Consider the following 13,078-nt stretch of genomic DNA (forward strand, 5'->3'; position numbering starts at 1 on the left):
TTGCACGCCCACTCCATTTTCTCTCTTCGCCGATACTCTTTATCGAGACAAGTCAATTGGCAGCCGCGGACGCATAGCACCGATTTAAGGCAAGTGCAGCAATGTGCATCGTGGTTCAAACGAGGATGCTAAATGCTAACAATTTGCTTTTGCAATATGTAATAACAGTAAAATTTACGATGCGAATATGTACATATGAACCTTTCAATGGCCATATAAAAAGGCGTTGCTGTCTGGGGAATGTTGTGTGAAAAGAGAATTGTACTGCGTTAAAAACTAAAGGCGGATTCATCGTTTTAGTTCAAAACTTTTTTCCATGTGGTTGTTGTTGTGTTTCTCCAACTATGAGAGGGAAGAAAGAGTTCAGAACTAAAACGATGAATCCACCTTAATAAGGTATTAATGCAATTTCTTAACATAAACGTATATGTATATTAAAAAAGAAAAACGAAACCCCGATAAACATATTTTTAAATTCTATGAAAACAATAGTTTTCCGAAAGCGCACATTTATTTTCCGCATTTGTATGTAATTTACAATAAAATTTAAATAAAAAAATTATCATTATCTAATTTGATAGTTTAAAGCTTAAGTAGCGTCGTTTTGCTGCTCCTCTTTTTAAGTTTAGGCATCAAATACATTCACCTACTTAAAAATATTTTACAAAACGCAGAAAAAAAGTAAACGCTCTTAAAATAACCTAGGACACTATAAATTGAAATAATCTCTCGCTCACACACAAAGTTAACAAATAGAGAATATTAACAACTTATTCAGGCTGGTTCTGTAATTCATTTCCGAGTGAGTTAACAAAAAAACTCGCTTTAAATTCAATTTGGCAATGTTTGAAATTCACTGCAGAACCTACCTGAATGTCAATACTAACAATTTTGCTAAACCATTCCCTAAATCTTAATATTTTGCTGTTGGTCCATCTTCGTTTAGTTGGCGTCCACTTTTCTCGGTACCAAAGCTTTGGTGGTGACCACTGCCGATGAGTCAGTTGCTGCTGGTTTGTTTGTTGTCGCTACCGGTTTAACAGCTAATAGCGGTGGTGCTGCTAAATCCATATCTAAATTCGTTTTGATTTCAATGCGCATTTGTTGCTTCTTCTCCACGCGCAATTGCTGCTTCGGTACCACCGGCACTTCTACGTCACCAATCTTTTTCAGTTCAACTGCTGCCCTTTTAGGTTGCGCGATCATTTTCGCCGCTTCCTCCTTTTGCTCTACTACAAGTGGCATATTAGTACACGCTCCCATGCCTAGTTTTTGTTTCACTTCCGCCAGAGTAGCAGCAGCTTTTTCGCGCGCTTTCTCAGCGCCCATCTCTAGCACATATACCAATTCATTGCGTCGCACCAGTTGTTGATTAATTTTATTTCGTATAGGCCGTAAATGCTCCACAATCTCTTCTGCCACACGCATTTTATATTTGCCAGTATCAATACTTTTGGCTTCTTCGCAAATTTGCTGCACACTCTTGCCAGAGAGTAGCGAATGTATGGCTATCAGGTTGCTTACGCCCTGACGTGTTTCAGGATTGTAGTGTACATCCGAGCAGAAGTCTGTAACTGCCTTCTTCACCTTCTCGATAATCACATCTGCTTCGTCTGTGAGGTTGATAACAGCTTTTGGATCAACATCAGACTTTGACATTTTTTTACTTGGATCCCGTAAGGAACGTATGCGCGCAGCAGACTTATCACTAATTACAGCATGGCATATGGGAAATGTATTACCGTATTTGGTATTAAATGTGCGAGCCAAATGCTGAGTGAGTTGTATATGCTGAACCTGATCCTCACCGACGGGTACGTGAGTGGCCCTGCAATATAGCAACTTTATTGAAGCAATAAATAAATTGGGCATAGAAACATTTTACGCACTTGTAAAGCAGGATATCTGCAGCTTGCAACACAGGATAAACAAATAAACCAAGTGGGATTTCTTTAATNTATGGGAAATGTATTACCGTATTTGGTATTAAATGTGCGAGCCAAATGCTGAGTGAGTTGTATATGTTGAACCTGATCCTCACCGACGGGTACGTGAGTGGCCCTGCAATATAGCAATTTTATTGAAGCAATAAATAAATTGGACATACATTTTACGCACTTGTAAAGCAGGATATCTGCAGCTTGCAACACAGGATAAACAAATAAACCAAGTGGGATTTCTTTAACAGCGCGCGTCTTTTCCTTGTACTGAGGCAGGTGGCCAAGCCGTGCCATGGTTGTCATGCAACCCAAAATCCACGACAGCTCTGCGTGCTCTTTTACCGCCGACTGCACAAATAGTGTGGATTTTTCTGGATCAATACCACAAGCCAACATTGCCGCCGCCATTTGAAAGATATTTTCCCGTAGAGTTACTGGTTCCTTCAGCACAATATAGAAATCCACTTATTTAATAACCGTGTTACAATTGAGATTACCTTTTCATTTGGTTGAAAGACTAACCTGTGGCACTGTTAACGAGTGCATGTCCACAATGCAAAAAGATACATCCTCTTTGGCATTCTGCAGTCTCGTCCAATTTTGTACCGCTCCCAGGTAGTTGCCCAAATGTAATGCACCGGTAGGCTGTATGCCTGAGAAAACTTTTCGTGGATATTCAGTATTCTATAAGGTGTAAATTCATATTTAAAGTACTGTAACATTTTAACAGTAATTAGCTCATACCTCAACAGCTTCCTTGGATCTCTGCACGGAAGTCATAGCTATACCCATTCTNTACGCACTTGTAAAGCAGGATATCTGCAGCTTGCAACACAGGATAAACAAATAAACCAAGTGGGATTTCTTTAATAGCGCGCGTCTTTTCCTTGTACTGAGGCAGGTGGCCAAGCCGTGCCATGGTTGTCATGCAACCCAAAATCCACGACAGCTCTGCGTGCTCTTTTACCGCCGACTGCACAAATAGTGTGGATTTTTCTGGATCAATACCACAAGCCAACATTGCCGCCGCCATTTGAAAGATATTTTCCCGTAGAGTTACTGGTTCCTTCAGCACAATATAGAAATCCACTTATTTAATAACCGTGTTACAATTGAGATTACCTTTTCATTTGGTTGAAAGACTAACCTGTGGCACTGTTAACGAGTGCATGTCCACAATGCAAAAAGATACATCCTCTTTGGCATTCTGCAGTCTCGTCCAATTTTGTACCGCTCCCAGGTAGTTGCCCAAATGTAATGCNCATTGCCGCCGCCATTTGAAAGATATTTTCCCGTAGAGTTACTGGTTCCTGCAGCACAATATAGAAATCCACTTATTTAATAATAATGATAATTGAGATTACCTTTTCATTTGGGTGAAAGACTAACCTGTGGCACTGTTAGCGAGTGCATGTCCACAATGCAGAAAGATACATCCTCTTTGGCATTCTGCAGTCTCGTCCAATTTTGTACCGCTCCCAGGTAGTTGCCCAAATGTAATGGACCGGTAGGCTGTATGCCTGAGAAAACTTTTCGTGGATATTCAGTATTCTATAAGGTGTAAATTCATATTTAAAGTACTGTAACATTTTAACAGTAACTAGCTCATACCTCAACAACTTCCTTGGATCTCTGCACGGAAGTCATAGCTATACCCATTCGCGACTGATGTTGCAACAGAAAGATTGTGCTGCTCCCACGCAATGCATCTCGAGCTGCGACACCTGACAACACCCTTAATGTATTCATTATGATGTATACAAAACGAAAATATAATATATATATTGTATTTTATGCTTTTAGTTATTAAAATTGGATTAGTTTTGCCAAAAGAAATTTTCTGAACTGAAACTGAATTGTACAATTTTTTCCATTGACAGTTGGTGTTGCCATGTAATGACAGCAGCAATTTTCGTTGTGTGAAATTGATGNCAGTTGGTGTTGCCATGTAATGACAGCAGCAATTTTCGTTGTGTGAAATTGAGGAATTTATGATAGCCCAGTAAAATTGGACTTTTTCTCAAAAAATATTGTAACAGCGATTTTTTGATGCAATTTACTTCTATTTGAGACGTAGGTCATAGATCCGGGGTTGTACTTAAATTCCATTCCGCCAATTTTTTTTAGTTTCTCGCGATTTGCAAGCTTATTTAGCATTTCCGTAAAATATGGTTAAATAAAAATTTTTAGAGAATTTAATTTCCCACATTTAACTCTAGAACCATAATATACGTTAATTTTACGAATATACAATTTTCAAATTGCGATTGCACAACGTGGAAAACGTTTCAAACAAATCGGATCGACTCTAATTTTTTTGCTGCCATATTAGGTCCGCCATTTTGAACCTGACCTGAGATTCATAATAAGCGGCCCCAAGAACCCAGAGGAAAACATTTCAAGCGGATCGAATCGAATTTTTGGCCGCCATATGGGATTCGCGATTATGAATCNGCAATTTACTTCTATTTGAGACGTAGGTCATAGATCCGGGGTTGTACTTATATTCCATTCCGCCAGTTTTTTTAGTTTCTCGCGATTTCCAAGCTTATTTTGCATTTCCGTAAAATATGGTTAAATACAAATTTTTTGAGAATTTAATTTCCCACTTAACTCTAGAACCATAATATACGTAAATTTTACGAATATACAATTTTCAAATTGCGATTGAACAACGTGGAAAACGTTACAAACAAATCGGATCGACTTTAATTTTTTTGCTGCCATATTGGGTCCGCCATTTTGAACCTGACCTGAGATTCATAATTAGCGGCCCCAAGAACCCAGAGGAAAACATTTCAAGCGGATCGAATCGAATTTTTGGCCGCCATATGGGATTCGCGATTATGAATTATTAAAATATTGCTCTAGCTTCGTTATCAGCAACCCCAAAAACATAAGACCCTGCTGTTATTTTCCTTTTTTATTAGGTTTGTTCGTCGAAAATCCAGCAAGAATTATCCAACACTCAAAATATCATGTGTGTATTTCGCTCTTAAGAAAAAATTCTCTCAAATTCTCTCTCATGTTGAGAAACTTGCAAATTTCTGCACGAACGCAAATTTGCAGGAATTTGCAAGTTTCGCTGCCAGCTGGCGTCCACGGTTGCATTTCAATCATAAAAATTTTTTATAGAATTTTTAAAATTCATCCGGATGGCCAAAAACAGGATATACATGTATATTTCTTGTTGTTCTGACTTTCTTTAACATACATTTCAATTTCTTCACCGTACTAGCTGTCGGGTTTCTTAAATCGACTCTGGTTGCAATTGCATTCCGATTGCGAATACCATTTTTTTCAGCCGAATTAAGTTCAAATCATTGGAATTAACTAAATTAATTATATAAACAATTATTTACTTCCTTTTTTCATAAAAAAATCGCTCGTGTTTATAAATTTTTAAATTTAACGAACTAATTTATTCAAATTATTGTAGACAAAAATGCAACCATGCGCCACAACACATGTTTTTCGTGTTTGCAAATTCTTGCTGGCAAAATTTTTTCCAGCAAGAATTTGCAACTTCTCTCCAAGAGAACTGTCACTTTGCTCTCACAATTTTTGAGTGTTGGATAATTTTTTGGTCTGCACGAACGCGATTTGGGCAAAAATCGTGATAATTCGTACAAATTCGTACAAATTTTTTGCTCGACGAACAAACCTATTGTTGGGTGCTCCGGTAGCTCAAAAGCTGTAAAACAAAATCTAATTTACGGTTAGATTAGACGACATGTTGAGTTTTTCAAAAGGCCACATTATTTTTAAAGGACGGTGTCCATGTGATCACTTTAAGACCTTAATCTTTGTAATCTGTCCTATAAAATTTTGGCCATTGTACTGTACCGGTTGACGTTATATGGAAATAAATTTTACCCCGCTTTCCTTACATCGCTAGGTTTGGCACGTTCCCGGCCGTGATCTAAGCGTCGCACAAAAAAAAAAAATGTAGGTATAAAAGTTTTGGAGAATGAAATTCTCTACTACTTTGGATCTTCAAAATGCTATTCGGCCCTATGCTGAATATCGTCATCGCCATCGTAGACGATCGTCAGCGCCTGACGATGGCCGTATCGTCACTTTTACTGACGATGACGATATTCAACATAGGCCGGGTTCATTTTCAATAGAAATTATCGAAAAATGGCGAAAACCGTGGCAATGTAAAACTTTATTTAATGAAACGACTTCATTTTTTATAAGTATTTCAATCTATTATTTTAATTCCTTCTCGCATCTTTGTGTATCTTAGCAAGGGTACACTCAAGAAAATAAAAGTTGTTAAAATAACAAATTTTAATTTCAAGTATATTGTACGTTAAAAAAAATGTTTTAAATATAAAGATACGTCAATACAAGCGGGCAGATAGACAGAGCCGGAAGCGTTCCCACGACAGTCGGGTCTACGTAACCGGAAGGACCCAGACTTATATCTGGCCAAGGACTGTCACTCCAGCAACACTCCCCAAAAACTCTTTGGGGAATTTGTATGCTGCTACAACAACAATAAAAACAGAGCCGGAAGTATCATATCTTATGCTTCATGTGCCAGAACAGATATGGTAAGACTAAGTGCAAAATTATTTTCTGTTTAAGTTTGTAGTTAATTGTAAAATGGATTATAAGTGAAATATTGGGAATTGACGATCATTAACATTTGACTATTGGAAGAGATGATCTCAGATTGAATTCTCATATATATTCACATTTTCTGCTTGTAAGCCCGTTCAGTCAACCCACCCCATTACAAAATTAAATCATCCTTTCTTCAACGGATTCTCGCACAATACTCTCCATTTATTTTAAAATAATATATAATATAATAAAATAATATATATTATATACTAACACCTTTTAATTTCGTTACATGTTTCGCATTTCGTGTTAAATATTCAGCCGTATCGCCAACTCCATGTGACTAAATCGTTACCTTAATTTAACGTTTTTTTAATATTTGGGAATATTTGTTCACATGGAATTCAGAGCAAAATAATCGCAATTTCTGCGACAATTATTTTAATATAATTCATAAATAAGTTTACACGAAATTAAAGGCAGAGTGAGTGTTTAGCTAAATGTTAAGTGATTAAGTGGTGATTATTGCTTCCCTAATATAGATAGCACTGACTAAGATTAAAAGTTGATGGGCTTTCCGAAGGCAGCCGCAACATTCGCTTCTCGCAGAGCTTCGGCGCAGGTCTGCAAGAAAAAAAAATTAAAAATAATTAGGAACGTTTCCTCTATGTATATGTATAAATCATACGGGATGGGCATGGCAGACACGAGCAATATCTTCAGCAGATGCACCATATTCCATGGCCAACACAGCTTCGTTAATCAGCTCACCCGCGACCTATGTTAAGAAAAAAAAGTATGAGGAAAAAGTATCACCTCACTATAAACTTTCACTACTTACAGGTCCAATGATATGTGTGCCCAGCACACGGTCAGTACTCTTATCCGCTAACACTTTAACGAAACCATCTGTCTCGTTATTGGTCTTAGCACGCGAGTTAGCTAAGAATGGGAACTTGCCAACTTTATATTCCACTCCCTCTTCCTTCAATTGCTCCTCAGATTTGCCTACCCACGCGACTTCCGGATGTGTGTATACCACAGATGGCACGCAGTTGTAATCAATGTGCACATGTCCACCTAGAATGCCCTCTACGCAAATAATGCCCTCATCTTCAGCTTTGTGTGCCAACATAGGACCATGAATGCAATCACCAATGGCATAAATGTTTGGTACAATAGTTTGGAAGGTTCCATTTACTGGGATACGCCCTTTGTCGTCCTTCACAATGCCTACAGATTCGAGTCCAAGACCTTCAGTATATGGGCGACGGCCGACGCTCACCAACAACGCGTCGCAAGTTATGTCTTGCTTTTCACCAGATTTTGCGTTTTCAACCGAGACGGTTACGTTATTACCACTGCGAGAGGCGGCAATCACTTTGGTGCCCAACAAGAATTTTAAGCCTTGCTTGGTCAACACTTTCTGGAAAGTCTTCGATACTTCGGTGTCAATGCCAGCACCACCAATGGTTGTCATGAATTCCACGGCAGTGACTTCAGCGCCCAAACGTGACCAAACTGAGCCCAACTCCAAGCCGATAACGCCAGCGCCAATGACAACCAACTTCTCGGGTACCTGCTTGAGTGAGAGCGCGCCTGTGCTCGAAACAATGACTTCCTCGTCGATCTAGCAGATAAGAGACACGCAAAGTGAAAATCAATATACACTTGTGATCAGCTAATTAAGCCTGCAACATTTTGACCAATTTTGGCTATTTTTCTTTTGTTTATTTAATGCTTATTATTTTTCCATTAAAGGCTAGCTCTTTATATAACGAACACTACATAAATCCAGATTTCAAACTTTGTGCAAAAATTATGAAAAATCTGAAAAATTATGAAAATTCATGACGCATTTTTTCATACAAAAAAAAATTTTCGAATTTATTTTGTATGGAAAAAAATTTGTAATGCAGTCAGAAAAAATGTATTAAAAATCAACGCGATTTTTTAGCAGCTTAAGACTTGCCCATTATTGTCCCAGAATTTAATGGGTTATAAAACTGCATACTCAAAAAAATTCTAAAAAGTTGAAAATTTAGTTGAAATTTAAATTTTCATAATTTTTGCACACAGTTTGAAATCTGGATTTATAAGGTGTTTGTTATATAATGAGCTAGACTTTTATGGAAAAATAATAAACATTAAATAAACGAAAGCAAAATAGCCAAAATGTATCAAAACGTTACTGGCTTAATTAGCTGATCACAAGTGTATATATTTCTGTGGTCATAAGCAATAACCACCTAAGTCGACTTAAGAAAGAATTGAGTTATATACCTATGCTATCGTATTCTGCAACTGTTATTCCATGCGTACATGAAATCCCGATCTGGCCAGCTAGGCAATTTCAAATGTTATAGACGAACATATTTTGGTTTCACCATAAGGTTAACATTAAAGTCCAAATGCTTAAAACGTTCTTTCTGGAATTCAGGTTTTTCGACTTTGGCGATTATTGCTTATGACCACAGATATTATAATCGATATGAGTAGTTTTTCAGTACACACCTCAATTCCGGGGAATGGTGTAACTTCACTACCTGTGGCAATCATGATGTTCTTGGTTTGCACAGTCTCAACGCTGCCATCATCTTTCTTCACTTGCACTTCATTGGGATTGACGATTGTACCTAAACCGGTAAGCTGAGTAACATTGTTCTTCTTGAACAACTGTGCTATGCCTCCGGTAAGTGCTTTGACCGAGTTTAGTTTTTGCTGCATAAGTTTGTCCAAGTCCAAAGATACGCTGCCACAATTAATACCGCGATTGGCTAAATCACCAGAGTGCGCCATGTGATAGTAATGCGAATTGTTTAGCAAAGATTTCGAGGGAATGCAGCCCACATTAAGGCAAGTGCCACCCAATGTGGAATTTTTCTCAACACTTACGGTCTAGAAGAGTATAAAAACAATTAAATTTGTAGAATGTATGTAAAGCATTCAAAAATCCCAAAGTTTTTGGGGAGTGATGTTGAATTGACAGTCCTTGGCCAGATATAAAACAGGGTCGTTCCTGTTACGTAGACCCGACTATCGTGGGAACGTGTTGAATGTATATATTAGCTGAAGATCGTTATCTCTACTTACTTTCAAACCCAACTGGGCGGCCTTGATGGCAGCAACATAACCACCAGGGCCAGAGCCGATCACCACCAAATCTGCCTCATGAGTGTTCGAGTAGAAACGGCCATTTAGCGCGCCCAATATAGCTCCATTTGTGCGCAATGGCGTCTATAAAAGATATGGAAATGGTATTTAAAATTTAATGTCATGAGGTGAAAGTAAAAATAAGCTGAATATCCATCGACAAAACGGCAATAAAATGACTAAGCGGTATACATATGTAACTACATATGTGGATGTGTATTAAAAGCATTTCGGTTTGCTGCCACGATCTTATCAGCAAAAATCACGTCACTTGTAAGCCGAGTTATCATTTATTCAATAAGTAAAGCTTCAAGAAGTCAAAGTTATCAATGTCATAGGGAAGCTCAAAGTGATATTAAAAGTTAAGGCGACTTATTTCACCTAAAATTTCCAGCTTTGTGATAAACAAAAAATCCCGTTTTACTACAGTCAGCTGAGTTGGGGTTGGTGCATCGCCTACAAATTTACACATTTTTGCACGCCTGCGCTACCACAATCACTGGTAATTTGCAATGTACTCATAATTATATCATTTTGTTATATATTTGTAGAAACGTCGAGATTCATCGGCTCTAGTGCTTGTTATTTCAAATCCCAAGCTTTTAACGCTAATCCCAATCGAAGCTCAAAACTTCTAATAGGTTAATTTTTGTGAATTGCATAACCACAAAAAATTCCAATCCAGTTTGGCGATTTTTCCGTTCACTTAATTATTGTTATATGATTAATTTTCTCACCTTAATGGCTGTCGCGATGCAATTACGTAGTGTACACTGCATTTTTCAAAGATTTCTTATCTTCACAAAATTGCTAAAAGACCAATTTCTACCACTGGCAAGCGAGGAATTCCTCCGGTCACAGCGAATAAATTGCTTCTCTGCCCCACGCCACACACCTCTTTATCAACAATTGCATCTTAGTGGTTTTACAAGGTTGCTCTTTGTGGAGCAACGAAAACTGTCAAAAGAAAGAAACAAAGCAATTAACTCTACTTCCGGTAGTCCATTGTCAAATAATCTTACGGTCACCCTGTACTTCCGGTAGTGCACTGTCAAAAATATGCAAAAAGTACAAAAACAAAAAACGGGCAATTTTGACAAGTTATTTTAGTTTGACATTCGCATTGGTCACTTCAAGATGGCGATAAAATCGAAGTCGTCGGTGGGCTTTTTGCAAAATTAAAAATTTTATTTATACCCTAAAAGACGTACAAAAATAGAAAAAAACGTATTTAAATTATAATAAAGCAGTCTAGAAAGTGTTCTGAATATAAAAGGTGCATGAGTAAACGCCCTGAGAGGCGCTGTGGTGCAGCCAAGGTACTCCGTCGCAGCAGAGCAGATAGCAGATAGCCCAAGTTGGCAAAATTCAAGCAGAAGAACCAACAACATTGGTAGGTGGTATAGTACGAGCGAATGTTAACGGAAGACAATATTTTGGGTGCATTTTGGGGAAAAATTTAAAATAGAAAGTTTAGAATTCAATTCACCTATTACACCAGCGGCTGGTGCGTGAGAAGCCTGCGTCCTAGTTCAAGTGGCAGTAAATAGATATAGGGCAAACTTATTGTTTCTGATGCCGTGGTAGCCATCGAAGTCAGCATGATGAACAATTACACTAACATGATGATTGGCGATCAATTTCGCAAAATGGAAAGTACAACTTATTCACCAAAATCTTCGCCACATGGTGGACGTTCGCCAGTAGTGTCGAGGCAAGATTCATCGGGCACTCTAAAAACTACAATATCACTAGGCAAAACGCCCACAATAATACAGACGGGGCCCTTTTACTCAATGAAGGAACCACCAGGTATGTGACGAAAACTAGAGAATCATATCTAAACATTGCATTATTAATCAATTTGTCATCAAAAGGCAAGGGCGAATTGACGGGTGATAAAGACCTAATGACCGAATATGGGCTGCATCACACACTGACCAAGTTTAAGGATAAAAAAGTCAAGGAGTCGCTAGCTTCCTTTCTACCCAATTTGCCTGGCATCTACGACACTACAAGCAATCTGGTATGCATTGTTTTTTTGCAAATGTGCTGTGATATCACATTAACTCTTGATATTTACTATTCTTTAATTCTTATTGCAGGAAAACAGCACACTGCGTAGCGTTATTGAGAAACCGCCCATTGGTGGCAAGGAGCTGGTGCCATTAACTGCCGTACAATTAGCTGGCTTCCGGCTACATCCTGGACCTGTGAGTACTAGTTTCGATAGCTTACATCTCTTCTATTTATAAGAAATATATTTAACAATTTTCCGAAATTTCGTATAGCTACCTGAACAGTATCGTGCGCTAAATACGACACCCGCACGAAAACACAAAAACAAGCATAAAAAACACAAACACAAAGATGGCGCTGCGCCGCAAGAAACGTCGCTGATGGGTATAACCAACGAAGAAATCCATATAAGAAGCGATCTAAGATTGTTTTTCTACTTACAGACTCCTCTGGACTTGAAACCTATGAACGCAAACACAAAAAACAAAAGCGTCATGAGGACGATAAGGAGCGAAAGAAGCGAAAAAAAGAAAAGAAACGTAAAAAGAAAAGTCACAGTCCAGAACCCTCAGCTGCTGGATCTGTCGCAGGTGGCAATAGTGGAGGCATTGGCACAGGTGGTGGTGTGGGTGGGGGTAGTTCGGGCATCGTTTCGCTAGGTGTCATGCCACCAATGGGTGGCAGCAGTGGCAGTGTAGGCACATTGGGTGGTGGCGTAAATGTGCTGCCCGGCGCAGTTGCAGCGATGCAACAACCACCGCAACAACCACAAATGGCGCCAGCGCCAATGTTAAGTGACATGGGCACGATATCACAGCAATTAATGCTCTAGGGAGGAAGCAATAGACAGCTGTGAAAGTAAAAAGAAAACACACAAAGCAGCAGAAAGTTGTAAAAGGGAAATCAAAAGGCAGGCAAATTTCATGCGCAACGCTGAAACTTAAGATAGCAAGTTAAAAACACAAAAACACATTTTGTATCCTCACACTTAGCAAACTAAAACAACAAGCAAGAGAAAACCGCAAATTTTTATTTTGCAATTGCAATTTTCTTATTTAGATTTAATAATTGTAACTTAATATTTAGTTTAATTATAAATGAATTTTTATTTTCAAAACACTGCAAATTAAATTATTTATTCTAATCAAGTAAAAAAAACTGAAAACAATTTCCTACTGAAATTACTGTGCGGAGTCTTTTTAAGACTAAATATGTATTATTGAAATATAATTTAAAAGTTCCCCATAATTGATATATGTACATTAAGGTGGTCCAGAAACAGTAAATTCAAAATTGTAATGCTCTCACCCCCTATGATTGTTCTATATCGAAAAAAGTATACCCCTATTTTTTACCTCCCTTTTATTAACTCGAGACGTAACTATGTAAAA

General features: G+C 38.1%; 3 protein-coding genes across 3 annotated transcripts; 1 reads left to right on the forward strand and 2 right to left on the reverse strand.

The window, feature by feature from the left end:
* Positions 1-492: 492 nt before the first annotated feature.
* On the reverse strand, positions 493-3,802 carry LOC108375055 (tryptophan--tRNA ligase, mitochondrial-like). The gene is made up of 4 exons (XM_017631132.1): positions 3,552-3,802; positions 2,463-2,624; positions 2,119-2,381; positions 493-1,828 (listed from the first exon to the last, which is right to left on the reverse strand). The coding sequence occupies exons 1-4, from the start codon at positions 3,687-3,689 to the stop codon at positions 943-945; spliced, it is 1,449 nt and encodes a 482-aa protein (XP_017486621.1). The 5' UTR covers positions 3,690-3,802; the 3' UTR covers positions 493-942.
* Positions 3,803-6,763: 2,961 nt separating this feature from the next.
* Positions 6,764-10,549, reverse strand: LOC108375054 (dihydrolipoyl dehydrogenase, mitochondrial). The gene is made up of 6 exons (XM_017631130.1): positions 10,406-10,549; positions 9,609-9,752; positions 9,030-9,413; positions 7,357-8,145; positions 7,204-7,293; positions 6,764-7,139 (listed from the first exon to the last, which is right to left on the reverse strand). Exons 1-6 carry the CDS (start codon positions 10,445-10,447, stop codon positions 7,074-7,076), a joined length of 1,515 nt encoding a protein of 504 aa, XP_017486619.1. The 5' UTR covers positions 10,448-10,549; the 3' UTR covers positions 6,764-7,073.
* A 216-nt stretch (positions 10,550-10,765) lies between these two features.
* Positions 10,766-12,571, forward strand: MED19 (mediator complex subunit 19). Its single transcript, XM_017631133.1, has 5 exons — positions 10,766-11,480; positions 11,546-11,694; positions 11,774-11,881; positions 11,960-12,071; positions 12,131-12,571. The coding sequence occupies exons 1-5, from the start codon at positions 11,270-11,272 to the stop codon at positions 12,517-12,519; spliced, it is 969 nt and encodes a 322-aa protein (XP_017486622.1). The 5' UTR covers positions 10,766-11,269; the 3' UTR covers positions 12,520-12,571.
* The last annotated feature ends 507 nt before the right edge of the window (positions 12,572-13,078 follow it).

The sequence above is a fragment of the Rhagoletis zephyria genome, unplaced genomic scaffold, assembly GCF_001687245.7.
Source record: "Rhagoletis zephyria isolate East Lansing unplaced genomic scaffold, Rhagoletis_zephyria_1.1 Rzeph_scaffold_08437, whole genome shotgun sequence".
NCBI classification, from domain to species: domain Eukaryota; kingdom Metazoa; phylum Arthropoda; class Insecta; order Diptera; family Tephritidae; genus Rhagoletis; species Rhagoletis zephyria.

What these genes read in the sequence shown, in the direction of transcription:
- LOC108375055 (XM_017631132.1), bottom strand. Translation starts at nt 3,689, where the DNA reads ATGAATACATTAAGGGTGTTGTCAGGTGTCGCAGCTCGAGATGCATTG. An exon ending in GATCCAAGGAAGTTGTTGAG is followed by an intron (nt 2,625 to 3,551) that starts GTATGAGCTAGT and finishes TACACCTTATAG; the next exon opens with AATACTGAATATCCACGAAA. An exon ending in GCAGATATCCTGCTTTACAA is followed by an intron (nt 1,829 to 2,118) that starts GTGCGTAAAATG and finishes GCTATATTGCAG; the next exon opens with GGCCACTCACGTACCCGTCG.
- MED19 (XM_017631133.1), top strand. Translation starts at nt 11,270, where the DNA reads ATGATGAACAATTACACTAACATGATGATTGGCGATCAATTTCGCAAA. An exon ending in CTCAATGAAGGAACCACCAG is followed by an intron (nt 11,481 to 11,545) that starts GTATGTGACGAA and finishes TGTCATCAAAAG; the next exon opens with GCAAGGGCGAATTGACGGGT. An exon ending in GCAAGAAACGTCGCTGATGG is followed by an intron (nt 12,072 to 12,130) that starts GTATAACCAACG and finishes TTCTACTTACAG; the next exon opens with ACTCCTCTGGACTTGAAACC.
- LOC108375054 (XM_017631130.1), bottom strand. Translation starts at nt 10,447, where the DNA reads ATGCAGTGTACACTACGTAATTGCATCGCGACAGCCATTAAG. An exon ending in GCACACATATCATTGGACCT is followed by an intron (nt 7,294 to 7,356) that starts GTAAGTAGTGAA and finishes TTCTTAACATAG; the next exon opens with GTCGCGGGTGAGCTGATTAA. An exon ending in GTGTCTGCCATGCCCATCCC is followed by an intron (nt 7,140 to 7,203) that starts GTATGATTTATA and finishes TTTTTCTTGCAG; the next exon opens with ACCTGCGCCGAAGCTCTGCG.